We start from the raw sequence: 26,697 nt of genomic DNA on the forward strand, positions 1-26,697 counted from the left end.
GCTGGGATTTAATAGTGGCAAAAAAGAATGCAGACAGCTCATTCCTCATGAGATCATCCCCGTTTGGAACCCAGCTGAACACTCCTCAGACAGACGATTGACATGGTTCAAGGAATCCCACGACTTTCCCACAGGGCCTCAAAGAGCCAGGCCATTTGCATGCGAGTTATTTCTCCCAGGCCCGCTGGCTGGACCCTAGATAATAAATGACTTCTTGGTACGATGGCACGCAAACTCGCACCGCTGGCCACATGCACATCTCCCTTAATCGCTCGGACCAAGCCAGCCCCGGTGCAAGAATTCTCTTACCTAACTGGCACGTTTTGCCCGTCCACTGGGGCGGGCACACACACTTAAATCCGTTAACCAAGTCCTGGCAGGTGCCCCCGTGGGAACAGTTATTTGGAGAACAGTCATCAATGTCTGTTCGACAGAAAGAGGAGAGGGTTGGCAATTTAATCTCAATCCATTTGACAATTAGATAATTTAATACCACCCCTCACATGAGGGGCCTTCACTTAAGAGCCAGACACCTGCTGCAAGTGACTGCTATGATGACGATAAGGCCTGATTTTAGCTTTAAATCCCCCACTGGCCCAGTTCATTTAATCCGCAACCTGAGCGGGCGGGAGAGCCAGCTGGATCCCCGGAGCATCAGCCCTCGGTAACTCAGGACATCTCTCTCTGCCTACCCTTTATTTTTAAAGAAAAGTTTCATCACGGCGCAGAGGTAACTAAGGAGAGGTAAGGAAAAATAACTTCTTCGCTGGTGGAAAAAAAAAAAAAATCATATTCTTATTTACTCACAGACTTTTCCCAAAATCACACGCCTGGGGTACCCAACCTCCCCCCTTCTGAATTAGACTCCAGAGGCCTCTTAGCGATTCATCTCCTGCCCGTGTAGGAGGTGCCAGGCTCTCCTCATGAACCTGCTCACCGAGCCTTCACAACCCTAGGAGATGGGAATTGCTACTCTCCCGTTTAAACAGGGCACAGGTTGGCAGTGACCACAGTCCCACAAGTGGTGATGGGTGGTGCGGCCGTGGTGCCAGCCCAGGTGATCCAACCCCGGAACCCAGCTCCTTAACTGTGTTGCATGCTGTTCTCAGAGAGCTGATGACCGTGGACCTCGGGCCTGGCTGCACCTCTGAAATCCAGGAGCTTATGTGTGTTTTGTTTTTTGTTTTTGCCGCGCTGCATGGCATGTGGGATCCTAGTTCCCCGACCAGGGATTGAACCTGCGTCCCCTGCACTGGAAGCTCGGAGTCCTAACTGTTGCACCACCAGTGAAGTCCCCAGGAGCCTGTGGAAGGTACGAACTCCCCAATTCCGAAGGGAAACCATAGGACCCAGAGACCTGTACTGGGAAACACTGGGGTAGTCCTGGTGTGCGGCCAAGTCCCCCAGCCACTGTCACTCTGTAGCCCTGGTCCCTCTTTCAAAATTTGTCCCCACCATGAAATTCAGTAGTGACCACCTCCCCCCGCAGGCATCCTCTGTACAGCTTCGAGGAGAATAACCGTGATTCAGTTCAGAGGAGGCACAAATCCAGGGAAAAGGACGCAGCTACCCCACGAGCGACTTTCTTCCAGTCAGAGATGCATGTGCTAACTTAGCGGGGTGCCTTAGGATGGGGGTGCCAGGAGACTTCCGAGGGTAGAGGCCGGAAGCTCAGGCCAGCATCCCCACCAGACCCCCTCCCACCGAGACAGACCCATCACTGAGACCGACGTGGGACCCACAACCCTGTATCTTGACACAATACCCCCTTCCCCCCGCCAAGAAAGGACACAGGCCAAAACGCAGACTTACTTGTGGAGCACGTGGGGCCGGTCCAGCCCGGAGAACACTCACACTCAAACCCCAGGGAGGTCTCCTTGCAGCTGCCTCTGTTGTGGCAGGGATCAGAGAGGCAGGCGTGTTCCGCTGTGGACACCAGCACAGCAGTCAGCAAGGGGCGCCCACCGAGAGGCTACCTAACATTCTCCCGGGCAACCAAATCCCACGCCTGGGCCACCAGCTCGAGCTCGTTTCAAGAAATCAAAGCAGGTGTGGGACGTAACCCCGCTGTGTCTGGGGCAGAAAGGAAGTCATCTTTCTTGCTAAGCTCTCCGGCCCCATTTCTCCAAGCTTCTGACCTGGGAGCTGGGTCACTGCCCTGCACATGCTGCCCCCGGATGCAATCAGCAGCACCCAAACCACCTGAGCAACTGGACAGAGGTTTCAAAGACCCACGGAACTGCTGAGAGGACAGGTCTTAACGTTGGAGGATATTTTCATATTTTTACGAGCCCCTAAGTATATTTAAGCTGAGTGTACAGAAAAATTAGACAAAGGGATCTCACTGCGCCTGGACCACTTACCAATTTCACAGTTGGGTCCTGAGTACCCCTCGGGGCATGAACACTGATATTTGTCAGGCCCCGTGTTGCTACAAGTTCCCCCATTGAGACATGGCTGGTGGGTCCCGCAGTAGTTGAGATCTGCCAAAAAGACCCCAAAGAAGTCACTCAAAGACCAGAAACACTGTGTTCCTAGACCCGTTCCTCTTTAAAAACTAAAACCGAGGGAAACAGACCCAGATTCACAGGTTAAAGGCAAATTCAAACAGATTTAGAATAAAAGCCCCTGCAAATAAAAATAAATGAAAGTACAAACCAAATCACCCCCACCCCACCCCCGACCTCCAGCTCCGCCCAGGCCCTCCCCAGACATACCTTTGTCGCAGAGCTGGCCACCCCAGTTGGTCTCACAGAGACACTGCCAGGGCTCATTACAGGTGCCGTGGACGCACCCTGGGTGTGGGATGCACTTGTCACAGTACAGGCCCTGCCAGCCATACTGGCACCTGGGGACACACAGCAAACCCAGCTTTACCCTTTAGAACTTGGAGGGAGATCGGAGCCAGAAAAACACGAGGATGCAAAGGCCAGGCTTGCTGTTTCTGGCGACAGGACGGTAGACTGTCAAGGTCTGTCCGGGGGTTCCCTCTAAGCAAACATTTTCCCAGTTGGACTGAGGTCCCCTCCCAGGCGACTCCCAACAAAAGGAGGGCTGTTTGGGGAGAGGCCAGCACTGGGCGGCCCTCCACAAAGCCCCTCTCTCTTCTCAGGCTCCCCCATGAGCCCAGGGCGGAGGCTTGGAATAAATCAACCCCTGGGGGGAAGGAAAGGGCTCTCTCCCTGCAGTGACAACAATAGCCAGGCGAAAGCCTGTGCAGACGCAGCCCCTTGGGCAAGTTTTACACAGCAGCTAGGCTGGGCTGTGTCTCAGCAGCAAGTCACGACCCCAGCACACAAAAATGTACCAAGACACCAAGTGCGGCAGGAAACTGCCTCCCAAGGAGGCTCCCTGAAATCAGACAAGGAGGGAGAGGGGCACCCTTCCTTGGAGAGATGGGGTAGGATCTCTGGACCCATTTCTGCAGGGAGGACGAGGAAAGCAACAGCGCTTGGAACCATTTCGGCACATGATTTATGACCCGCCCCCCTCGTGGCTACTTAGGCTAATTTATTTTAGAGTTATTTCTCACTTTGCACACACACACACAAAGTCAACTTGGTTTATCTCGTATTGGGGAAGGGAGTCGAGTTTCCTTTATAAGCGCCTCATTAATCGGACTCTTTGGAGGCCAAATGGTGCCTTTGATCCCCAAACAAAAACACAAACATACACCTTCACCTGGGGCAGGGGCTCAGCTACTCTCCCCTCAAGTTTCAAGCCCTCTGAAACTCTAACTGCCTTCTCAGAAATCAAGCTCTAGCAAACAGGAGCTGGTCTCAGGGCAGCGGGGGCAGCTCACAGTGGAGTGAAGGTGGGGTGAGCCAGAAACAGCGACCAGCAAATATTTCCATGACGGGACCCGGGAAAGCCATGGTCAGAATCGCCTCCCCCGCAAAGAAGGAAAGGCTTTCTGCGTCCAGAGCTGGAGGTGGGCTAAAACTCCTTGTCATGGGAAAATTACAGGGATCCAGCTAATTGCTGATCATCCACGGCCGAGAGTCAGCTCAGCCCCTGAGAATTCTGACTCACCACTTCCTAACTTCTAAAAGCAAGCCATCCACGCCCCAATACAAAGAACCACCAGGCTGTGTGGTTTAAAAATCAGACAGAGGATTCTGGTTTATCTAAAACGAAACTCTGGCTCTAAATGACAAGGGACTATTAAAGGAGTAAAATAAGAACAAAGTAAATCCTCTGGTAGAAATTTTTTTTAAAAGTGGACACTCAAGTTAGTGGGAGGTCACGGCGATGCGTTTGGTAAAAGACTGATATTCTTAGTCTGAAAGGTAGATATTAAGAAGGAACTGATTGGGAAATAGCATTATTCTTACTGTCTTTCCCTCATTCCCTTCCAGATGAAGGATCACTACACCTCTTCAATTTGCTTAATAAAAGGAATAAGAGGCAGCTGAGGACCCGCCTCAGCTCTCTCACTAATTAGTGAGAGCTGGATACCCAAGCCTAAGAAAGGAACCACAAGAGGCCCTGGATGACTTCAAAAGAAAACAAATAAAAATACTGACCCTAAAAGAGGCATCCACAAGGTTATCCCAGTTTAATAATATATGATTAAGGTTCTCATGAGAAATTGAAGTGACTTTCCTCATAGGATGATTCATAATTGAGTCTGATATTATTGGCAGGCTCGCAATAAAGCAAGACTGTGCACCCAGAAAAAGGGATTCCAGGTCGACCTGGGAGCGAGAGAAGCAGTAAAGTTTTCTCATGTGGGGGAAAAAAAACACACCTCTGTAATACACGATCCAAAGGACAACTTACAGGTAACTTGCCATCAGCTATTTCTGCAGCAGGACGCAACCCAGAACTTCCTTGGCGAGAAGGTTCTGTTTTGATTTTTCTTTCAAGGGAAGGAGAAGGAGATGGCCTGGGAGACCATGCAAATTATACGTGGGAAAGTCACACCTTAAGTAAATAAGGGCCTGCGAGTCCAGGCAGGGAGTGGGAGGGAGACTTGGAAAGAGAAAGGCCTAAATTCTGGAAACAAAGCCTGCTGTTCTGGCTGGGAGGGCCCTTCCCAGGCAGCAGTGTGTTTATTCTGATGACAGGAGCAGAAATCGCGGTCGCCCTCAGCTGATACTCATCTGAGCTGGGCACCCGCGTGCTGAGCACGGAGCGGACGACGCAGCAGAGTCCCTGAGAGCACGGCTGATCTGACTCTCCGGAACAAGCTTCACAAAGAAGAGCCTGCCCCCAAGCTTGACAGTAACGCTGTTAAATACCACAGTCGGCTGCCACCAGCGATGGGGGTTCGCAGGCGAAGCCCTTCAGTCTTCCAGAAAGTAAACTTATCTTTCTGAAGTGCAGGAAGAGACAATTTCAGGCCAGCCTGGTTTTGTTTTACTTCCAGCTGCCCTGATTCCCACTTCAGCTTCAAGCCCCAGAGCTCAGAGCTCCCCGCTGCCTGGGAGGGGAGCTGCGGCGGCGGGTGCACAAAGGTACAGAAGACCACAGCAGTCTTCAGGATTTCCGGAGCGGCAAAATCCTGTGGCTGTGCTCAGCCTGTCGAAATGCAGATTTCTGGGCCCAACCTAGGGACTGGGGTTCCGTGGGTGTGGGGTGGCACCCAGCAACCTGCATTTCCACACGTCCCTGGTTAACTCAGGGAATGACACTCTGAGTACTGAGGTTTGGGGGCAGTGAATCCCAAAGTACGGTCCCCCCCAGCAAGAGCAGCACGTCTGGGGGCTTGTTAGAAATGCAGAGACTTGAGTCCAGACCAAGCTATGGAATCAGGGTCTGCGTCATCACAAGAGCCCCAGGTAACGTCAGTTTGAGATGCACTGGTTTAGACTAAGGATTCGTAAGCTTCCCTGGGCTCAAACTGGGGTAGCTGTGGGGGGAAAACATGACAGGCCCAAAGGAACCATTGAGTGTCACATTCAATCTGCTAATCCTTCAGATTTGGGAGGAGAGTAAAGTGGGCGATCATGTCAAAATGCCACAGACACCAACAGTATTTCCTGAAACAAGCCTTTCCCAGATTGGCATGATGTACATTTCAAGAAGTTCCCAAAACTGTAATCGGGAAGCCGTGGGGGAGGTCTCCATTTGGCTTCTTGCATTGTCCGGGACCATAAAAGAACAGACTTCAAAGGCCAGCAGCAAAAGTCTACATTCATCAGGCTCAACTGACAAGATTCCAGCGCAGCCATTAACCTCTCAGCACCGGCCAGGCTCCCGCCTGCAAAGGGGCCAGGAGATTGTCCTAATCCCATTCTAAAGAATGCTCCACTTTCCCCTATTGATGGGAAAAGTGGGGGAGGGCTGCGAGACAGAAAACCAGGCGGGGGCTGGGGGGTGGAGGAGGAGAGAGACCGCCGCAAAAACCAAACCCACAGCCCTCCATCTAGTCCATTAGCACTTTAAGGGGAAGATTATAAAAACGAGTTATCAATTTACAGAACCGTTAATACATGAAGTCACTGACTATGCCCAGAAGAGTTTTTTTTTCCCCCAAGAGACAAGCGTGTGCATTTCACCGGACAGCTGGTATAATTTAATAAGCTTCGGATGTGCCTACTTGAAAAAAAAAATTTTTTTTTTTTTTTTTTGGTAACGCTTTCTTGTCCTCCAAAGTAAAAGAGGCGTATTCACAATAAAGTCAGTCCTCCTCTTGTATTAAAGGGATCATTATTAGGAAAAAAAGAGTTTAGTTGTTTACCTGCAGTCACCTGGGAGTTTGCAAGACCCATGCTTGGGGCTACAGCCCTGCCGGCAAATAGCTGTAAAAAAACAAAAAACAAAAAACACAGAAGGATGTGTCAGCACACTGCCAGTTTCTTGCACTGCCACAATCATGAGAATGGCCTCGTCCATTAAGCCGACAAAATCCACTATTTTAAGAGATCTCGTATCAAGCCCACTGTAAGGAGAGGAAGACGGGAGGTGCCCCAAGAACAAACCCAGCTTTAAACTTCAAGGCCATGCTAGCAGATCCTCAAACATGATAGCATTTGGGGACAAAATGCAGGCAAGCAGGTGGGGGAAGGGGAGCTTTACGGAGTCTCTGAACAATAGCTACGCTGCTCCCGGTCAATTCCCACCCTCACCAAAAGCAAAAAGGAGGTCTAATCCTTCCTCAACTCTGTCATCTTCCCCACTCTGTACCCCAGCCTCCTCAGAACCCTCTGACCAAATGCCTGGTGTCTCAAAAATCCCATGGGACTCACAAAGCCAACCAGGCCGGCTTCACTTGGCAGGCTAATCCATGGGCCAGATCTGTTGGTACTTTTTTTTTTTTTTTTTTTTTTTTTTTTGCAAAGTAACCACACAAAACCATTCTGCTTCCTTTATTGAAAAGTTTTTGGACAGACATTAAAAAATAGTAGGCAGATACTTTTTAAGTAATTGTTACTTATTTTTAGGACACCAACTATTTCAAATGTTTTATCAATCCTTTCATTTGGATCCCAGAAAGGCCATCCTTTTCACTCTTGTCTCTAATTATTTAAGAAAGCAATATTGCCCAGGAGACCTGCAAATTCCTCTCTTTGCCCTACCCTTCAGTCACAGTTCAAAAATTCGTTTTTCAACTTGAGTTTATCTTAAAGGAATTTACCAAATTATGTGAACTAAGCAGAGTACGTTAATGTTCGTGAGGGCCTATTACATGGTTGACTAGAATTATACACCAATTTGCTATGAATTAGAAGCTTTGTAAAGGTAAAGAGCACAGATAATTCTGTGAACATCTGTGAATATGTGATAACTCCCTGTATTCTAATAGACGGGGCTGGGACAGTAGACAGGAGGTCTGGAAGTTTATCCCACTGTGGAGGCGTTCAGTTCACCACTCGCCCCCTCCCCTCAATACCACGGCCCCCAGAGATGCCCAGTGAAAGCTGCCATAAGGCCACCCTGAGCCCAAGGGCTGTCATTTTTCACAAGCTGTTCAGACATTGGCTGGGCTAACCCAGTCCCACCTGGCATCTGTTTTGCATCGGATGCCTTAAAAAGCAGAGCCTGAGAAGGGGGTTCGGATACAGAGAAAGAGGTAGAGGGCAGCAGATGGGCAGGGGAAGAAGCTGAGCAAGAACGTGGTCTCAGCGGGAGCTTGGCCTCAGCCTGATCCCAGGGGAAACTCTGGAGTGTGAACTGTAGCCCAGACTTAACGCAAAGGGGGCCGTGGCCTTCTTACACCCATGTCAGCCATTCACAGACCGTGGGCTGGAGGGACGGGGCGTGGAGTGGCACCTGTTTGGCCAAGGACAACGCTCCAGAGAAGGCGATGTTAGCAGCCAATGCTCAGAGCGTCTGGGGGATGGGGGTACCAACAGCATCTTTGTGCTTCAGGCCTAGAAAACAGCCCAAATCTCACCCTACCCAAGAAAGCCACCTGATGGCAGGGGGGTGAGAACACCCAAAGTGACAGCCATCAGGAGCCGGTTAACCCACCAGGCACGCCCACACACACCTTTGTTACATTCAGGGCCCATCCAGCCTTCCATGCAAGTTTTGTTGCCATTCTGGTCGCAGGCATAGTGGCCAAAGAAGTCATCTCTGGGTCGGCAGAACTTATTGCAGCCGAAGCCATAGTAATAGTCATCACAGGTCACGCGGATCTGATACTCAAAGTGGGCAACCCCCGTGTTCTGCTTCAGCGTCTGCCACTGCCGGCTGGGGTTGATCATGCCTGAGTGAGAAGCCTTTTCAATAATGCTGTCGGGTTCTAGAGGCCAAAAAAAAAAGGATTTATCACACCAACATTTACATCAGACATCAGAGCTTTCTCCCCCGACCATTCTGACGACATTTAATAACAACAAATGCACACGGCACAAAATTCAAACAACACAAAAGGGCAAAAAATGAGCCATTCATCTCCCTCCCCATCAAACATTTACCCTTTTTACTGGGCATGTAGTATTTCTTCCTCTGGAAATAAAGTGAAATCATTTACCTAGTTCCCAACATGTGCACTGAGGTTGTTTTAGCCTTTGGCTATTAAGCAAAGCCACAGGGAACATCCTTGAACATATCTGCCTGTATGTGGTTCTAGAAGAAAGAAATATCCCAGAAATGGAAGTGCTTGATCGAAGAAGACACACACGACCAACACGCTTCCGCCCAGAAAAGCCAAACCACCAGCAACAAAAGCCCCATCTGTCTGCCCTCCCACCAGCAAAGGAAACTGTTTCCCAACAGCAGTGCCAACACTGCATTATCAGACTTTCTGATTTAATGGGTATTTAATTAAGTGATGGTGAGCACCCTTTTGACAAAACCGTGTGTATCAGCTACTCTGAACTTCAATCTGTTTCTCTCTTTTGCCAACTTTTCTATTGCACTGTTTGGTCATACTGGTTTGCAAAAGCTCTTTACATGTGATAGAAAGTGGCCCCTTATGGAAGGCTATTCTTGAAGAAATTTCATTATTCCAGGTAAAGGTTAGCAATCTTTCTTTTCTGGTTTTAGAGTTTTGTGTCTTGCTTTAGAAAGGCTGTGTCTATTTCCAAACTCTTCACTGGAAGCCAAAGAGTAATTATTTTTTAATTATAAACTTTGCCACCTCTTAAGCTGGCATTTAAATAACAATACCATGAACTTGATGCATTTCACCTTTCAGCTTTGCCCAGAAGGCAGGTGGGAAAAGCATTCAACCCAGTTTACAGACAGGTAGACTGAGGGTTTTTTGGAGCCAAGTCAGGCTCCTTAAAGAGTGCCTACTGAGGAAAAGAGACACGCCTGGGGCCCAAACAGCTCCAGGAGGAAGAAGTGGTCCCTGCCATGGGGTCACCTATCACTTAGTATGAGAAGAGACAGGTACAAAAATAGCTCCAAACTCCAGGTGCCAGGAGTTCAGGGGAGGGGCGTGAAAAGGAAATGAGGCCCGGAGTCAGCACCCACCCTGGTCCTGTGTTTGTTTTCTTAAACCTGCCAGCACCAACCCTTGACGCCCTGTCAAATTCAAGGCCACCTTGGAGAGACCGTTAGGACCTGCTTGCAGTGTCTTTGTGATTCTTATCCACCCACACCCGTTTTTTCTAGGCCTAGGGCCTATGCTCATCTGCAAGGCTAGGCAAACCCCACAGGTGACCAGGAGACGGCACTCCCGGGCAGCTTCAGCCACACTCCGCTTCCAACAGCGCCCCAGCCCTCACCCTCTGGGCTCTTTACCTGTGGGCAAGACGGGCCTTGAAAAAGCCCGCATACCTGCAGACCTACACCCCGGGACACACGAAGCACTTGCAGAGGACGCTTTCCTAACCTGAGTTTTGCAAATAAACACAGGCCAAAGAATGACAAAAATGTCCCTGCATTAACTGCGTGCTTCCTCTGCTGGTTCAATGAAAAAGTGTAGTGAGCTATTACCATGTGATGATGAGATCTTAATAAAGGGATTACTTAAACACACTAGCCATGGCTCCTTCTCAAGAAGGCTGCAACAACAAACAATTCAGACAAGAGTCCGGGGTAATCCTAAAGGCACAGGCTGACGTGTCAGTCAGTAGTTTGGTATGCTTTCTATTTCCGGGAAATGTTGGAAGACAGCATTTCAGAATTCTCAATGGGGCTAACAGGTCTGTATAACTAACTTCACACCTGTGTGACAGATTTTCCCTAAGGGCCCAGAGGGAGTTGAGTGTGTCTGTGACACGCTTTCTGGCATCTGGGTTACAGAGATGCTTCTTCTAAGCTGCTGTCGCCTGAATCACACTTCCTATCAGCTCAGGGCATTACCAGTGTTTCTGGGGTTGTTCAGTTGATAGCCCAGCTTTAAGATTGGAAGGGAATATTACCAGGCCTTCCTACAACCTTGAACTGCATGAAGATGGAGCACGAAGAACCCACAACAGCCTTGCAGGCCAAGGAGGAGGGGATGAGAGGCGAGTCTGAGCAGAATCCTGGAACCACGCCAACCACAAACCTTAACCAAGAAGGCTTAACCAGGAAGGCTACAGTATAAGGAAAACCTGGTCCTAAGTATGCCAACCTGTGTTTACATATCTATTGATCAGAACGAGAAACTGAAATCATTTGCTCTGGGGGAGAGAGTAAAATCTGCACCCTTATATATAGTGCAGCCCTGAAATGCAATAGCAATGACCTTGGAAGGCTGGCCTCAGAAAATACTTTCTAACACATGTACATCACCTGGGTTTCACTTGGGTCAGGCTCTGCTCCCGAGGGTTCATTGCAGAGCTGAGGTGAGAAGGAATTCTCACCTCAGGGCTCTGCCTCTAATCGGAAGCCTTGTTTGGTCCCCAAAGAGCAGCCAACCCCAGTTGGTTTGCTACACATCCTCAGCGTCTGCCCTCATGGAGGACAGTGCCTTGGGAGGGACAGAGGGTGAAGGGAGTAAAAGCAAAACATTCCAGGCAGTGTGAACAGCATGTGCAAAGGCCCTGAGGCAGGAGAGAATGTGATGCATTTGAGGACAGAAAGTTGACTGGTGGGGTTTGAGAGAATACAGATATGACAGATGACAACGTGGCATGTGAGATGGAGCTGGCAGGGAGACAAGACTGGGCCATGCAAGGGGGCTTTGGGGCCACACAAAGATCTGTCCCAAGGGCAACAGGAAGTTACCAAGTGGCTCTCAGTAAAGGTGACACTCAAACGTTATGCTCTGAAAAGATCAAGATGGCAGGAGAATGGAGAAAGCGCTGGAGGTGGACCAGAGTAGATAGGGGTGCATTAATTCAGCCGCTACTGTAAGAATTCAGGCATAAGCAGATGGTGACATGGACCAGGGTAGCAGCAGGGGAGGTGGAGGGAGGGCATCAGGATTGGGTGTGGAGCACTGGACATAAGATTTTCAGAACTTGGAGGTAGATTAGATACTGATGCTAAGAGAGGGTGGTACACAGGGAGTGAGTGCTGTCCAGGTTTCTGGCTTATGGTACTGGGCGTTCAAATGCTGGTGCCAGTCATCCATAAAGGGCCCTAGGCAGGCTCTGCTTTTGGGGAGGGAAGATGACACATTTGGTTCTGAATACGCTGGAATCCGAGATACCTTGGAAGCATCGCAAAAGGGAGGCTGGACAAGCACGTGGATAAGCCACTCCCAGCGAACCCCCATTCCTCCTCACCAGGGTCACAAAAGTGAGGCTCAGTGCCCTGCGGTGGGCACTCCGTGACTTTGAGGCAACCCCTCTCTTCCAGAGTAGAGGTCTGAAAGCCCTTTCTCTCTACCCCAAGTCTTCCTGTGTCCTTCCAGTGACTTTACCTCCCAGCTCTGGAGGGGCACCAGCTTCCGGAGGAACAGCTACCTGACCCGTGGGCTGGTGGAAGGCCCAGGAAGGGCCCTGCAAACCCTAGGGGCCCCTTGCACACCGGGACAGGTGTCCTAGCCCAGCTCTTACCAGGAGCCAGGGTCAACCTCAAGGATGCTCACGCCACCAGCCAGCCTGTGTTAACATCTGCACCAGGACATCTGAAGAGCCCGTTTCCCCCATCTTCCCAATGTACAGTTACCACTGTAAGCAGGTCAGTGACGTTAACGCTCACCCAGCCCCCAACGCGTGTGGCAGGGGAGGAAACAGAGAACAAACAGGTGCCCATGACCCTGACTGGCATCAGCTACAGCCCAGGCAGGTCACTGCCTCCCCTCCCTCCACCAACAGCAGGACAGGGGTATCACTCGGGGAGGAAGGTCCACGGATCTGGACTTCAGATGCCAAAGCACAAGGAGTGACCCAAACGGCCTGGAGCTTCTGGCAACCGGGGCTCAGCAGTGATCGAGCGGCTTAAGGTGGGCCAGCGAGACAGTTGGGCAGCGGCTGCCTCTTGGATTCCAGGCCCCCACTGTGCCCTCTCTGGTTATTCAGCAGTCCCAGAGTCGGGAAGAAAAAAGCAAGGCGAGAAGAGGGGGAAATGTTCTTAGCAGCAAACACAACAAGGGTCAGAGAGGATGAGACATGCCGAGGAATGGGATAGGGGGGCACACAGAGACACCAGGCCGGTCAACCCCTCCTCCTGCGCAGACTCAGATTTCAGCGTGAATCAAGTTTTCCCACGACAACCACCCAGATCCTGCTGGCAAAAAGGGAACTGGCTGGCAGTCTCAGCGAGGGAGGGGAAACGTATTTTGAAGTGACAATCCAAGAGCAAATACTCCGTTCTAAGCCAGACAGATGCTGCCGTTTCTACCGGCATCCTCTAGGGCTTCCCCCTCCCCCCCGACCCCAGCACCCGCCCAGCCCCAGCAGCCCTGAAAAGCAGCCTGCGCTGAGAACAGAGCCACCTTTCAGAAGGGGACAAGGCCAGTGTGATGGCCGTGAGGCACTGGAACACCTGTCATGCACAGTGTGGGAAACCCTGACCGGCTGGGGGCTCACCTGCCCAACAAGTGAAATTCAAGGTCGGTCTTTAGAGCCCAAAGCCACCTCTGCGGGCTTTATCTTTCCGATGAGAGATTAAATGCTCACTTAAAGTTTAAATGGACTTTTAAAAAGTCACTACTTTGATCCTTTCGCAAGTCTACAAGGTTTTAGAGTTGTAAAACCATTAAGATCTCTATCCCAGAGATAATCTAGGGGCCGTATTCAGGGACTGAGTTAACTGGCGATCTGTCCTGGCCACTTAATATTCCAAGCGAAAATTCTAGGGGAAGTGATGGAAAAAGACTCCACGGAGAGGTCTGGGTGGGGAGGGGCAGCGGCAGTGGCAGAAGAGCTCTGAAGCAGCCTGGGGACAGCTCTGTCCAGCTCTGACAAGCACCGGCTGCCAAGCTCTGTGCTTCCAGACTCACGCGCTCAGCCCATGGCTGTGATACTTACGGACAGTGTCATTGCTGGAATCCCACGCCTCCACAAGCAAAGTGTAGGACCTCTGTAACACAGATAAACAACAGCTCAGTATTCAGAAACGGGGGTCAGCGCGCAAAGGTCAGGCCTTCTCGGCCTCCCTGCACGCCCTGCCAAACAAAACCATGCAGCCAAAATGGAAACTGTATTTGCTGTCGAAGTGAGGTCTTGGGTGTTTAGGTCCAGAACGACTCCCCACCCCTCCCCCTAGCACCCACCCCAGGGTGGCAAAAGACACCGGGCCCACCGTGGTCCTCATGCAGGCAGCCTAAAGTCCCGGCCAAGAAATGCCACCCCCCCATACTCGTGGACACTTTGCGTATGCTTTTCCCAAACTTTCCAGACTCTAACCCTGGTGCTTGAGAAAACCACACAAAGAATTGATTCTAAGCTAACCTAACCAGGTGTTTGTACCTGGGAGTGGAGGCGCTCACCCAGTGAGGAGGGCTGGGGATTGCTGTTACACTCTGGGCCCTGGTGGGGAGGTCCCCAGGGAGGCCCCTTTTCCTTTGCAGAACCCCTTTGAAAGCCCTGTCTGTGTGAGACCATCTCGGCTCCCACAAGTATCAGGTGACTCTAGGAAGCAGGAGGGGTGGGTAGGTGCAAATAGACTCTGAAGACAAAGGCGGTAACCTAACTTGGGGGTGCAGGGGGGGCAGACTCTAGGGACCAAAGTATAAAAGGAAGAAAGAGCTGCACCCCATGGGTTGTATTTATTGATAAACTTATCTGTCAATAAGATCTAACATTCCAGGAATAATCAGAGTCCACTAACTAAACAAATTCCCTGGACACTGGCGGGATGCCAGCCATTCTACTGAAGGTACCTTTTATCTTCCAGGCTTATCTCAGAATTCCACCTCCTCCCCGCCCCACCCCCCCCCCCAAATCCAAGCCATTAGCAAATTCCCACTTTTACTCAAATCTTCATTTGTAATTTAGAATGAGGTCAGTCTCACAAAACACCAGGGTTTCAAGAAAACTTCTGCTATCTTGGTGCTGGGGAAATGTATCTGAAGGGGTAGAGGGTAGGGAGGAAAGGCACATGAACCCTTTTATGTATCCCCGCCTTGTCAATGGCAGGTACCAGTACGTCGGAAATAGCAGCGTATATTGATCAAATAATACGGTGCCACCTACAAGGTGAAGGCAAAAACAGAGGGGGGAAGGAAAAAAAAAAAAAAAAAAAAGGAACTTCATTCATAACTCAAAGCAAGCTTACTGCTCACACAGTGACCCAGCAGGTCTCTGAACATAAAAATATCTTGTGATAGACCCCGCCTTGGAATTCAGCTGAAATATGTTTCATACTCAAAGCAGAGGAGGATTCCATTTCGCTCACTGATAACTGTGGGAAAATGCTCAGAAAAGCAAGCAAAACCGGGCAAGCCGGGGCACATACCCAGCCCTCTCCTGCAAGTGGCCAGAGGTCCAAATTCATTGCTGTCGTCACTGGTGTTTTATTAGTGAAAGTTACACCTTATTTACTGCCTCTGTGTTTCTTAGGACTTCCTACAAATTACCGGACTCTTCCCTGAGAGCACCAAGAAGTTAGGTTTCTCTACTGATTTGACATGACAGCCAAGTCCAAAGGAGGCCAGATGTGGGTCTGATTCTGGATAATGAAGCCCTTCATTTGCTGGTCATGTCGAGACCCACGTTCTCCACTTCCACATATTGTTGTAATTAATCCTCTGATCAAATGCACTGGTACCCGGGAGTTTGTTCAGACTTGTGCAAGCACTAAACACATAATATGCCCACAACCCCACGGAAAGGGAAGGCATCCCGGGACCGAGCTGGCGTGACGGCAGTAACTCTGCTTAAAGCTCGAGGGAGAGGGCATCCTTGGTTCTTGCACAAGATCCTAGAAGGCCAGGCTCTCTCCCGGACTCATCCTCCCAGAACTGGGAGACCTCAGAAATCGCTGACCAACATGCCCCACCTTGAGGGGAAAGAGGAGTACAGAGCCTTTGACGCCAGCTGGCATCACGATTTCCCCATGAACGGCCTTCTAGGAGGTGAAGGTGGGGCAGGGGCTGGGGGCTGCAGTACCGGCAATGAGGCGTTGGTAGAAAAATCAAGCAGCAGCCCTGGACCGTCTCCCTCCCTTGTTTCAGAGAAGGGACTGTGGTTCTAGGACTCGCCTCCTGAGGCAGGAGGATTCCTCCCATCCAGCCTTCAGAGAAAAGGATTCTCTCCAAGGCTCCTATTAGGAGGCACTCTTAAGCTCCCACTCCATCCCCACACTACAGATCAACAATCGAGATAATTTGGCAATGATTATTAGTTGCTTGGGAACTTTAAGTTTTCCCAGGCCCAGGCTTGTACATCCCGACTCCGGGATCCAGACCATGTGCACCTTATGCCATCAAGGCTGGGTACCAGGCCCCAAACTGGCATTCCGCTACAATCACATCACACCCAAGTGGCCACTGCAAACCTAACCCTAGAGAGGCCAAGTCCCAGGACCCTTCTCACGGCTTGGGAAGGGGTGCAGGCGAGATGACGGGCAGGTGTTTCAACTTATTAACAAGTTCATACAAAAAAAAAAAAACCAACCCGCAAAAAAAATAAAAGACAGCAAACACCTGGGTTTTTCTTGGTTTCAAACTATGAGAACAGGATTCTTATAAAAAGCCACCTGGCATTCATCTATTTTTCCTTAAATTTTTCCAGGAAAATGGCCTGGGGGTAAAGCAGGACGGACGGGCAGCCAGCAGATCCTCAGTCTGGGTTCACAGTGTGAATCGCTTCTGTCCTTCCCAGCTCCAGGGAAACCTGGCAACACGGCAGCTGGTTCTCACTCTTGTGCAGCAGGAAGGAGCTTTCAGGAGGACCTCTGGGGAGGACGCCCATGGAATTCTACCTCGAGGAGGGTCCTGGCATCGAAGGGCCCCCGGCGCCTCCTCCCGCCCTTGGCACTGGGGCTGCGGGAGGCCTGTGTTCCGCGCCCATCCAGCCCCATGGTGGTTACCTTGGCACCAGGCGGAGTGGTAAGCACTTAATTGCCATATTAAGAAGGGGGGATGTGAGAAACAAAGGTAATTGTGCTGGCAGCTGAGAGCTTCCTCTTCCTGGCAACAGTAGCAGCCAAACCAAGCCCTGAGAAGCTGCTGCTTCCCCTCCTGCCAAGCTGATGGACACAAACAGCCCACCATGCAAACGGCACACGTGCAGCATCCAAAAGCCCGGGCTGCAAGGCAGGCGGCAGGGAGCGCGCCCTGGGAGCGCCCACAGGGCCATTGTACAGAGTATCGGCCCCAGGTCGGTCTGGGGCCCTGTGCTCTGCTGACTCAACTGTCGCTTCCTGTGGCTGGCCCTGTATCTGCATTATTTGTGGAGCGGCTGCATTATTCCCTGTAATCCTCATTTCAGTCAATTCGGCCACACTATTGTCCTGCCTGCGTCTGGGTGGCCGGAGTATAAAACATTCCAAGCACAAACATATTCAATAAAGGCTCCAGAGATGTCATGAGTGGGTACACGCAGGCTCGCCCCGACGATTCAAGTGTGGCAGGGTTTGGGCAAGGTGAGGCACCAAGGGAGGACAACCACCCCATGGCATCCCGGCTGAGACCTCAGTCACAGAAAGCAATTTAGTCTGCAGGGCTTGACATTTCAATAGAGTCTGATCTGGTTACAAAGGGTGATTTTCTCATGAAAGCCCACCTCAAAGACTCACCAAGCGGGGCCCCGAAGCTCATATCCAGATTTGAGACTCTCAATGAGAGGCCCCCCACCCCCTTTCCCATCATTACCCCTACCTGTTTGAAAAGCATCCCACTGATAATTAAATGCACCAGTTACAAAAGGGTGGCGAGGTTAATAGATAGAATACCGAGAAACCAGCCAAGCACAACCGTCCGGTTCACACAGAGCAAGCCTGAACAAGATGCCTTTCTACTCGTTTACCAGAAGCGCATAAAGACTGGGCTGAACTGATAGAGGGCCCTGAATGTTTGACTATTTATGTGCCACTTTTAACCACTGCGAGCCACGCTGTTGTGTCCTCCCAGCACACGCAATGCACCAGACAAATGTCACTGGCGCCATAGAAACAGGGGCCACAGGGCAGGGTAGTGCACGCGGTGATCAGAAACCAGCAAGAAGTCACAAAACAGCCACTCACGCCCGCCCCATGCCAAGCTAGAGGCAGGACATTTCTGAACCCAGAACCCTAACCCTCCGCCTCTACCATTCTAGAAAACACAAGAATCATCACTTCCCATGCATACTAAATCAAACATCTTCCTAAAGTTGAAAACTAGGTTAGGTTTGTTTAGGGCTAATTTTTTTTTTTTTTAATGTATTTAAACGCTGGAGCAACTTGGAACCTCACCCTGGGGGTTGAAGGGGCAGAGTGTAGGAACATGCCTCTGAACGTTTACCAAGGAGGAGTTCTCAGGAATATTTGCCTTTATGGATTACCATGCTGATTGTATGCACATCCAGAGATTACGCATTCTTATACTGTAACTAATCTTGAAAGCCTGGCATTGGAACCAGGTTCTGGCCCTCCTACAATGGGCCAGTGGCTGCCATGAATCCGGCCAAGGCCTCTGTTTGCATTCCTGTTTTCAGATCAGGACGTGAAGACTCCCTGTTGCCTTGGCTTCGTTTTTTCATGAATAACATTTTTCCTCTATGCTAAACTTTCCACATACCTTCCATCCAAAAGGTCCCTTACAACTATTTGCTGTAAAGATTTTAGGCAGCATTCAGATTGCTGGCTTTCTGGGAGGCTACATGCTTTGTAAGTGGCTGCTACCTCTCCTCCTTACCCATCCAACTCCCCCAAACAGCCTCCATGCCAAAAGCTTCACCATTCTTTTTATTTTTTTGTGGTACGCGGGCCTCTCACTGTCGTGGCCTCTCCCGTTGCGGAGCGCAGGCTCCGGACACGCAGGCTCAGCGGCCATGGCTCACGGGCCCAGCCGCTCCGCGGCATGTGGGATCTTCCCGGACCGGGGCACGAACTCGTGTCCCCTGCATCGTCAGGCGGACCCTCAACCACTGCACCACCAGGGAAGCCCCTTCACCATTCTTGAAAAATGTTTGAATTCCCCGTAGAATTATGGGTGTGGAGCTGGTGGGTTGTAAACTCCTATAAGTACTGGAGGTTTAAATAAGTTGCTAAGAAACAAGACAACAAGGAGGAAGAACACACAGAGGTTACACCTGGAAGAGGAAAGAACTATTGGAACCGAAGTACCTTGAATGGGGATTCCATGTGGAGAGCAGCCATTCTGCAGACACTCAGTACAAAGCAAGCACAGCTCAACTTTCTCTCCAGCCTGGTTTTGCAACGCAGACATATCATTTCACCACTTTAGTTTGAGGTAGGTATCTTAGGGCAAAGGGTGTTTTCCCCATACACAGAAAGTCCCTTGCTCTGAGCACGTACACACGTGTGCTATTTGTATGCACGCATGCTGACCATGTGGGTGGCACATTCTGACTGCAGAAAGGAGCCAGTTCAAATGAGAATCCCATCCCTCCACGTGGCTACCCATCTGCGGAGGCCTAGGGACCCGAAAGCACAGAGGAAGGCATAAAGGCAAGGGCATGTCAGTTATGGTCTGCGACTAACCTTATAGCATCCGATTTACCCAAACCCCTGGTCGTTGGTCATTCAGGCCTCAACTGTGAAGGGGGCCAAAGCTGGCATCCCTCTGGTATGCAAGAATCACACTTTATTAGGTTTTCCTAAAAGATGGAAGTTGATCTCAGCAAGCCTTTTATCAATGTCAATGGCATTTAAATATGAGGTCGAGACGAGAGACCAGGTACCTGAACTGCTTCCCCCCAAATTTCTCCAGATTCACTTCACTCCAGGGCCAGCAAAGCATCAGTACAACTAACTGGGGTTCTGGAGTTCCTAAAAAGCTTTTTGGGGCTGGGTAGTGGTAATTACACTAATGTATTTTTAATTAGCAGGCACTCCTGGGATTTAGTACTAATTTTGGGAAGTGCAACTTAACCATTTCAGTGATTTCTAAATGGTTATTCCCCAATCATTTCCCGTTGAGCCTAATTACCTCCGATAATGTATGGTCTTATCACTGGGTCCCCTGATTGGAGGATCATAAATCAGGCTAGTTGCTTCAAGTCAAGCCCCTCCGAGCAGCACTGCTATGCTTATTAGAAGCCACGAAAGAAAACCATCACCAGCCTGCAGCTGGGGCAGTGGACCCCAAGTGGGACACAATCAGATACTGTCTGGAGGGCAGGCCCACACCACAGAGCTTCTCACAAGGACACTGGCCTGTGGATTACACTTCATATCTGACCAAATCGTTTTCTCCTCTTCCTCTTCAGAACACAAGCAGTTGTTTGACCGGGGTCATAATTCCAGACAACACACATACTTACACCACCTTCTAAAGCGACCTTCTTTTGTGCACCCTGAACCACCTCTCTGCCACTGTCAGCAAACTTGGGAGGAACCACGTGGATGCTAATTGTGGCTGCCTAAGGGTTAGAAGTTTAGGGGCCAGGAAGTCCAAGGTGGTTTTTTTTTTTTTTTTTTTTAAAACCCTGTATCCTCCTTGTTCCATCTTGAATTCTATACCAAGTTCAGCTATTACCTATTTAAGATATCAGCTTTAAATAGACACGCTCATTAATATTTAATTGCCAAACTGAATGAAGCTGTGTGATCTACTTCGGTACTAATCCAGCTACCTAAGTGCTTTCACTTCAGTTAACACTCACACTGGAATCATTCTTGAAAGTTACACACAGTGGTGTTTCTCCAACCGTGCTGGGGAAAATAACACGGCACACCCCACCTCCACTCTCTCTTGGGAAGTCAAGCTCACGCTGCACAGCAGGCCTTTTTGGGGCGGTGGGGTGGGGACTTGTTTATGAGGGACGCAGGCACTTGGCCCAGCTTCAAAAGAACCACACTCTCGGTGTGAGCTCCAGCCGTCTCCCCCATTCTAGAAAAGCCGAGAGTCTATTTCATGGTTGGTGACCCGTGGGGCCTGAAACCACAGACGAGCACCAGCAAATCAATCGTCTCCCTGCCCTCACACGCCACTGCTGCTCTTCCCCATCTCGGGCTCTCTGCCAAGTGTCAAAAGGAGGCAGACACACCTTCTGGGTCACTTTCCCCAGCCAGCCAGGGGAGCAAGGCTCCCTGTGGGCATTCCAGCCGTTTCGCTGACCCTCCTCTCCAAGATGAACCTCAGCCAGCCCTGCAGCTTTTCCACATCAGTAATAAGATTCCTTTTATGGTCTTGTGAAAAGCGAGGGGCTCCGGACTGATCCTCCAGGCGGGTGGAACCACCTGCAGGCCCCTTCCCCCTACCTCCAAACACACGGACAAGGGCAAGGGCGGTCAGTCGTCACAGTCAACTTGGGCCCAGCCAGATTAAAAAGCGGCCAACCTCTTTAGCTTAAAGTTCTCCCTAAAGGGGATTAACAAACAAGATAAACACTCTTTGTAAAAATGAGATCCCACAACAGACTCAGTCCTCCATTCTCAGAGAATTCCACAAACCACAGGTTTTTATAAGCCCCTTTTAATGGCATGTTTCTGATAAATGTCTCATCCCACCCAGGCAGAGGGCACTTTATAACGCCAGCCCCAGTCAACGCGGGCCTTGAGAGGCACCCCGAGCTTCTCACACACTCCAAGGCCGACTCTCTCCCCTCCCTTCCCACAGTTGTGATTCCAGCCCTAGCCCGCGATAGGAGGCAGCAGAGTGCGCCCCATCAGAGCACGTGGCGAAGAGTATTCCCCAGGGCACCGACCTCCCCCCTCTCACCACCCACCCGCCCAGCACAGGCCGCCGGGCCAAGCCCCAGTCCTGGTACTGAGTCACGCCTCCTGGACGGCAGGAGCAGGGCAGAGGGCACCAACATTTTCCCCTTTCCTCCCCTTCTGCAATCACACTCATCTTCCTTCCACCCATTTCGAGACGTTGCCAGGGCCTCGCTGCAGGGTCGGCCAGCGGGCCCCGGGCGGCTCCGGAGTCGTGGGTTTGTGCACTTGCACCCGCAGGGGTTGCCTCGCTTGGGCCGCCCCTTCCAGGCCTCGGCACGCCCCCCGACGCTCGCGGGGCCCGCGCGCCCACCGGATGAGGGCGCACCCCCGCCCTTCCCGGGGAAGTTTGCAAACACAGCTGTTCCAGAGCCCGGGAACCGCTGTTAGTGAGGCCACAAGGGCTACGCCGCGCGGGGGCGAGGGCAGGAAGGGGCCGGCAGGGGGCGGGTGGCTCCCGCGCCCACAGCTCTGGGGAAAGCCCGGCCGCCCCCGGGCCTTACCCTCAGCCCAGAGCGCGCCCCCGCACGCACCGAAATCTCCCGGGGAGCAGCGGGAAGTGGGCTCCCCACACCCTCCAGGAAGGACACACCCGCCCTCCCGGCTGCTCACGGGAAACGCGAGGGTGCCAATTTGGACGGCGTTCGGAGGCCAGAACTGTGCCGAGCCGCCTTCCCCGGCGCATCAGGTTTAATAAGGTTGAGCAAAGATCATCTATAATGACCTCCTGGCTCGGGCGGTTACGCTCGGGCCTTCACGTTGCAAGTTTCAATCGGCCTTCCTAGGAGCCTTGCCCCACCATCCGCTCTGGGGTCCCACTTTCGTGCGCTTAGCAAAAAGCACTGGGGCTGAGGCCTGCCGAGATCTAGCTACAGAGCCTCGGCTCCCTAACCCCGACACCACAGAGACATCCCGGGTTAGCGCCGAGCTTCCAGCCAAGGCCCTTTAAATCCCTCTCCTCTCGCAAGAGAAAGCAGAGCTCGGCCCACGCACGGGTGCAAACCACGGCCCAGCCGCCCCCCGGCCGTCACTCACCGGCCAGGCAAAACTGAAAGGCAGCACGATGCGGTTGCGTTCGTTGCCGCGACTGGCCTTGAGGTTGAAGGTGTTGCCCCCGATGACAGGCGTGGACCCCGAGCCAAAGCTGCAGGGCCCCCCGGCCGTGACGCGCGACTGGTACTCCTTGAGGCACACTTTGAAGTACGTGTCACACTCGTCGCGGGAGCACTTGCGGTCCCCCGGGTTCCGGGCGCCGCCACAGCAGTTCCCGTTTTGCAGCTCCCCGTTCACGTTCTGCATGGAAAGGATCTCCAACTCGAACTGGCCGGAGGCCCCGCACACCTGCCGGCGAGAGAAGGAGGGAGAGAGGTCAGCGCAGGGGAAAGTTGTTTTCTTCGAGGGTGGAAGTGGCGACTCCATCCCCGCCCGCCCCGACGAGCCCTTGGCGCCAAGTGAAAATAATTTTACGAAACTGGATGCAAGGATTCAACGTGATTCCCGGGCTTGAGAGGCTAGAGTGGGAGCAAACCGATACGACTGCCCCCCCCCCCACCCAAGGAGCAAGAGCGGAGCGAACGCGCGCTCTGCCCAGCCTGGAGGGTACATTTAGGAGCCCGGGGGCTCCCCCAGCCCAGGTGCAGCTTCCTGGGCGCAGGGGCCGGGGCGGGAGCCGGCGCCCGAGGGCTACCGAGCCCGCTCCAGAAGCTCAACCGCAGGCGTCCGGGGCGCCGCGAGGGAAAGAAGAGGACGCGTCGGGAGAGTGGCCCGGCGGGCTCTTACCTTGGCTCGCAGGGCGCAGAGCAGGGCGAGCAGGAGGCTCAGGGGGCGCCCGGGCCGGCCGCGCGTCCGTGGGGACCGCATCGCTGCACCGCGCGCCGCGGGCACTCGGGACGCCGCCGCCGCCGCCGCTGCTGCTCGCGCTGGTGCTGCCGCTGGTGCTGCCGCCGGTGCTGCCGTCGCCGCTGCCCCTGCGGCCGCCGCGTCCCGGCTCTAATATACTCCGCCGATTGGAGCATGCACGACTGGAAAACAACACCACTTTTCAAAAGCCCTTTCAAGAGCGGCCCGTTCCAGAAGGCAAAGAGCCCGGCCTCCTTTTATTATTCTGATCGCTTCTTTGAGGCGCTCCCCCTCCTCTTCCACCTCCCGGCTTTCTTTCCTTCTCTCGAGCTCCCCTTCTTTTATTATTATGATTATGCGCAGCCTTTTATTCCCTTTCAGATCAGCTGCTTAGAGAGGAGGGAGGGAGGGGAGGAAAAAAAAAAAACAACCCGAACCCAGCTCGCGGGCCGGTCGCAGGTAACACAATGACGCGTGCCCGCCCGGCTCTCGGAGAGGGACTCAGAGAGCCCGTCTGGGAGCTGCGGCCGGGGCTAGCCACCTCTACCCAGCGCGCCAGGCAGGCGCATGCGCGCTTATTAATATTCATGAGGGGCGTGCCCACAATCAACACGCCCCTTCCCTCCCGTTGGATGTGGTGGGGGAGTACAGGGAGGAACTTGGAAGGGGCAGGGGGCGCGGGGACGCGTAGACGTTTGGGGGCCCAGCGCAGACCCCCGCCCTCGGGCGCTTTGGGCCAGGCGGGAAGGGGGTAGGGGGTAGGGCGCGGGGAGGAACGGGAGGTCTCCGTTGCTCTGGGACGCGCTAAGCCGCTTAGACGCCCGGGGCCCCCCGCGCGGACCGCCCCCTCGGGCACCTCGGGCCGGGCGCCTCTGGCCGCCCGTCGGGGCCCCAGGTGTAGGCCCCGCGGCGCTGCCTGAGCAGTCGGAGCGGGGCAGCTTCCGCCTTCCGAGCCGCCTGCGTCAGCTGCGGCTTTCGCCCCGGGAGGAGGGCCTGCCCGCCGGGAGCCGGGCCGGCTTCCCGCGAGCGAGCGAGCGAGCGAGAGAGTCGCCCAGAGCGCGCGGCTGGCGGCGGCGGCGAGGCTGGCGCGCTGGCCGCCGTCTGCTCGCCCCGCGGAGGCGACCTGGGCAGGCGCTGCTGGGAACTTTGAAAAACTTTCCCGGAGCCAGGCTGGCCGCAGATTCGAGGGGAAGCCTCGGCCGCGCCCTACCCTCTCCCAAACCCTTGTCTGCGGAGCCTAGGAGGGCTCCCAGCTTCCTTTCCAAACCGCGCCGGGGCAGAGGAGGGGAAGCCGGGGGCAGAGGGCGGCTGGCACGAGGGGCGGGTGGGGGAGGGCCCTGCGCAGGCTTTGCAAGAGGCAGGCAGAGATGCAGATGGGCTGGGGCTCGCACCCTCCCCGTCCTGCTGCCCGGGCCGCAGTGTCGGGATTGCACCTGTAGGCGGCCTCCGAGCAGCTCTGGGTGGCCGGAGACTAGCCTGGAAGACTGTCTCACCGCCGTCGCCCGGCAGCAGAACTTGGCTTCTCTGGGGTGGCAGTGGAAACCGATGCTATTTTCTACCTTGAGGCGAGCCTCGCAATTAACAGCGACACTCTAGGTCACAACCAAGGTCGAAGGAAACCTGCGGGCTGGCAGACGCCTCTGCCAACCCCTCTGCGGGAGGACCTGCTGCTGTGTTGGAGGAGATCTCTTTAGGGGAAAGACTGATTTCCCCTGAAAGGTGGACAAAGTTTTGGCCCCTATATTGGGTACGTCCTGAGGAAAAGGGGCCGGATCGTGGCTCAAACCCTCCGAAACTGTGGGGCATGATAGGCTGCAAGGGTGAAAGGAAAATATTTTCCAATATGCTGAATTATGAGAAAATAAAACGGTGGCTAATTTGTGGTTATTTATTTAATGCATTTAATGGGTGGATCAACATGGACAATGTTTTCAGTACTAGATCTCATCATGCTAGGGAATAAAAGAAAGCAGCTAACTGACCTCTCTTGACATTGGTTCAAAGTCACCAAGGATGGTTTAGGAATTTTGGCATTTTAACAGCCTAAGAAAGGCACCTTCTCTCTTTGGTGTTATTTATTTATTGACCATTCCACGTGGCTTGCAGGATCTTAGTTCCCCGACCAGGGATTGAACCCCGGCGACCGCAGTGGAAGCACCAAGGCCTAACTGCTGGGCTGCCGGGGAATTCCCAGAAAGGCACCTTCTTAATGGTGATGTGTCCCATCTTGATGATCATTGATGAGAGAATTAGTCCATATTTTGGAAAGGACATATCCAAGAGCAGAACCATAAGCAGTAGCAACCTGGGTGTTTTGTCTTAATGTACCCCAGTCCCCACTCTTCCCAATTATACTAAATGCAAGACATCCAGTTGTCATATGTAACCCCATCTAGACTTTTCTCACCAACGTTTCCATACAAACCAATCTCCGCTACCTCCTATCTGCCCCTTCTCACCTCTACCCCTAAATTTTCCCTAATTAGGGTGCTAAGGAATGGTTTAAAAGCAAAATGCTGGTACTGGAAAAAAAATTCACGAAGGGCTGGTAAGGTCTTCAAATGTGCACTCCTTGGAGTTCCCCATATTTGAACCTGTTTTGATTCTGTGCCCCTGTGACCTGTTTCCCACACACCCCTCAGGAAGGAGCCAGGCCGTTAGCTGAAGAGTTTAGATCCAGCCACCTGACTTAACTCGAGAGGGCTACCTGAGACGGCAGATGCCTCCAGGTAGGGATCTGGTGCACATGTAAGCCGAGGTCAGCTCCAGGCCAGAGGTGAGTTTAGCCCCCTTGAATAATAACAGAACATAGATTTCTGAGGGGTGGAAACTATCTGATTAACCCTAAATGAAATGTCAAATCGCTAATAAACACGAAATTCTCATGCCAAAGAGCATGATGCCCCTCACCCTTCCTGAGCTTGGGAACCTACTTTTGGAGAAGACAGTTGTGGGCTAGAGGGGATTCTTTGGAAAATTTTCAGTTGAGACTCTTGCAACTAGTTGGTACTCCCCCAAAAAGCCAGTCACGTTTCCCACAACAGACATCAAGTGGACGCTCTACCCTCTACTTCCTCCCAGACTCCCTCCCCGGAGAATGGGGAACTACTGCAGAAAAAACTCAAATATGCAGACTACTCCTTGGCCACTTTGCATCCTGCCTTTGGGTGTAGCCTAGAGTAAGTGACCATTCCAGAAAAATGTTCCTGTGAAAACTGCTACGTTTAGCCATCACACTTACACCTGCAAGAAGGGCAGAGGCTGGTGGCCAGTTCCTGTCTAGCCTGTCTCATGCATTCAAATTGTAAGCATCTT

General features: G+C 52.4%; 1 protein-coding gene across 2 annotated transcripts in view; it reads right to left on the reverse strand.

The window, feature by feature from the left end:
* JAG1 (jagged canonical Notch ligand 1) overlaps positions 1-23,901 on the reverse strand; it is a 35,375-nt gene extending 11,474 nt beyond the window's left edge. The window contains exons 1-9 of one of the 2 annotated variants that reach the window (XM_024123389.1): positions 23,323-23,901; positions 22,579-22,884; positions 13,746-13,797; positions 8,438-8,692; positions 6,686-6,746; positions 2,718-2,848; positions 2,364-2,483; positions 1,813-1,926; positions 310-423 (exon numbers count right to left, since the gene is read on the reverse strand). In XM_024123389.1, coding sequence (XP_023979157.1) covers positions 310-423; positions 1,813-1,926; positions 2,364-2,483; positions 2,718-2,848; positions 6,686-6,746; positions 8,438-8,692; positions 13,746-13,797; positions 22,579-22,884; positions 23,323-23,403 — 1,234 coding nt within the window. In that variant the 5' untranslated portion in view covers positions 23,404-23,901. The remainder of the gene's footprint in view (positions 1-309; positions 424-1,812; positions 1,927-2,363; positions 2,484-2,717; positions 2,849-6,685; positions 6,747-8,437; positions 8,693-13,745; positions 13,798-22,578; positions 22,885-23,322) is intronic. The other variant, XM_028498654.2, reaches the window with a different exon arrangement.
* Positions 23,902-26,697: the final 2,796 nt, after the last annotated feature.

The sequence above is a fragment of the Physeter macrocephalus genome, chromosome 14, assembly GCF_002837175.3.
Source record: "Physeter macrocephalus isolate SW-GA chromosome 14, ASM283717v5, whole genome shotgun sequence".
In the NCBI taxonomy this organism is placed as follows: Eukaryota; Metazoa; Chordata; class Mammalia; order Artiodactyla; family Physeteridae; genus Physeter; species Physeter macrocephalus.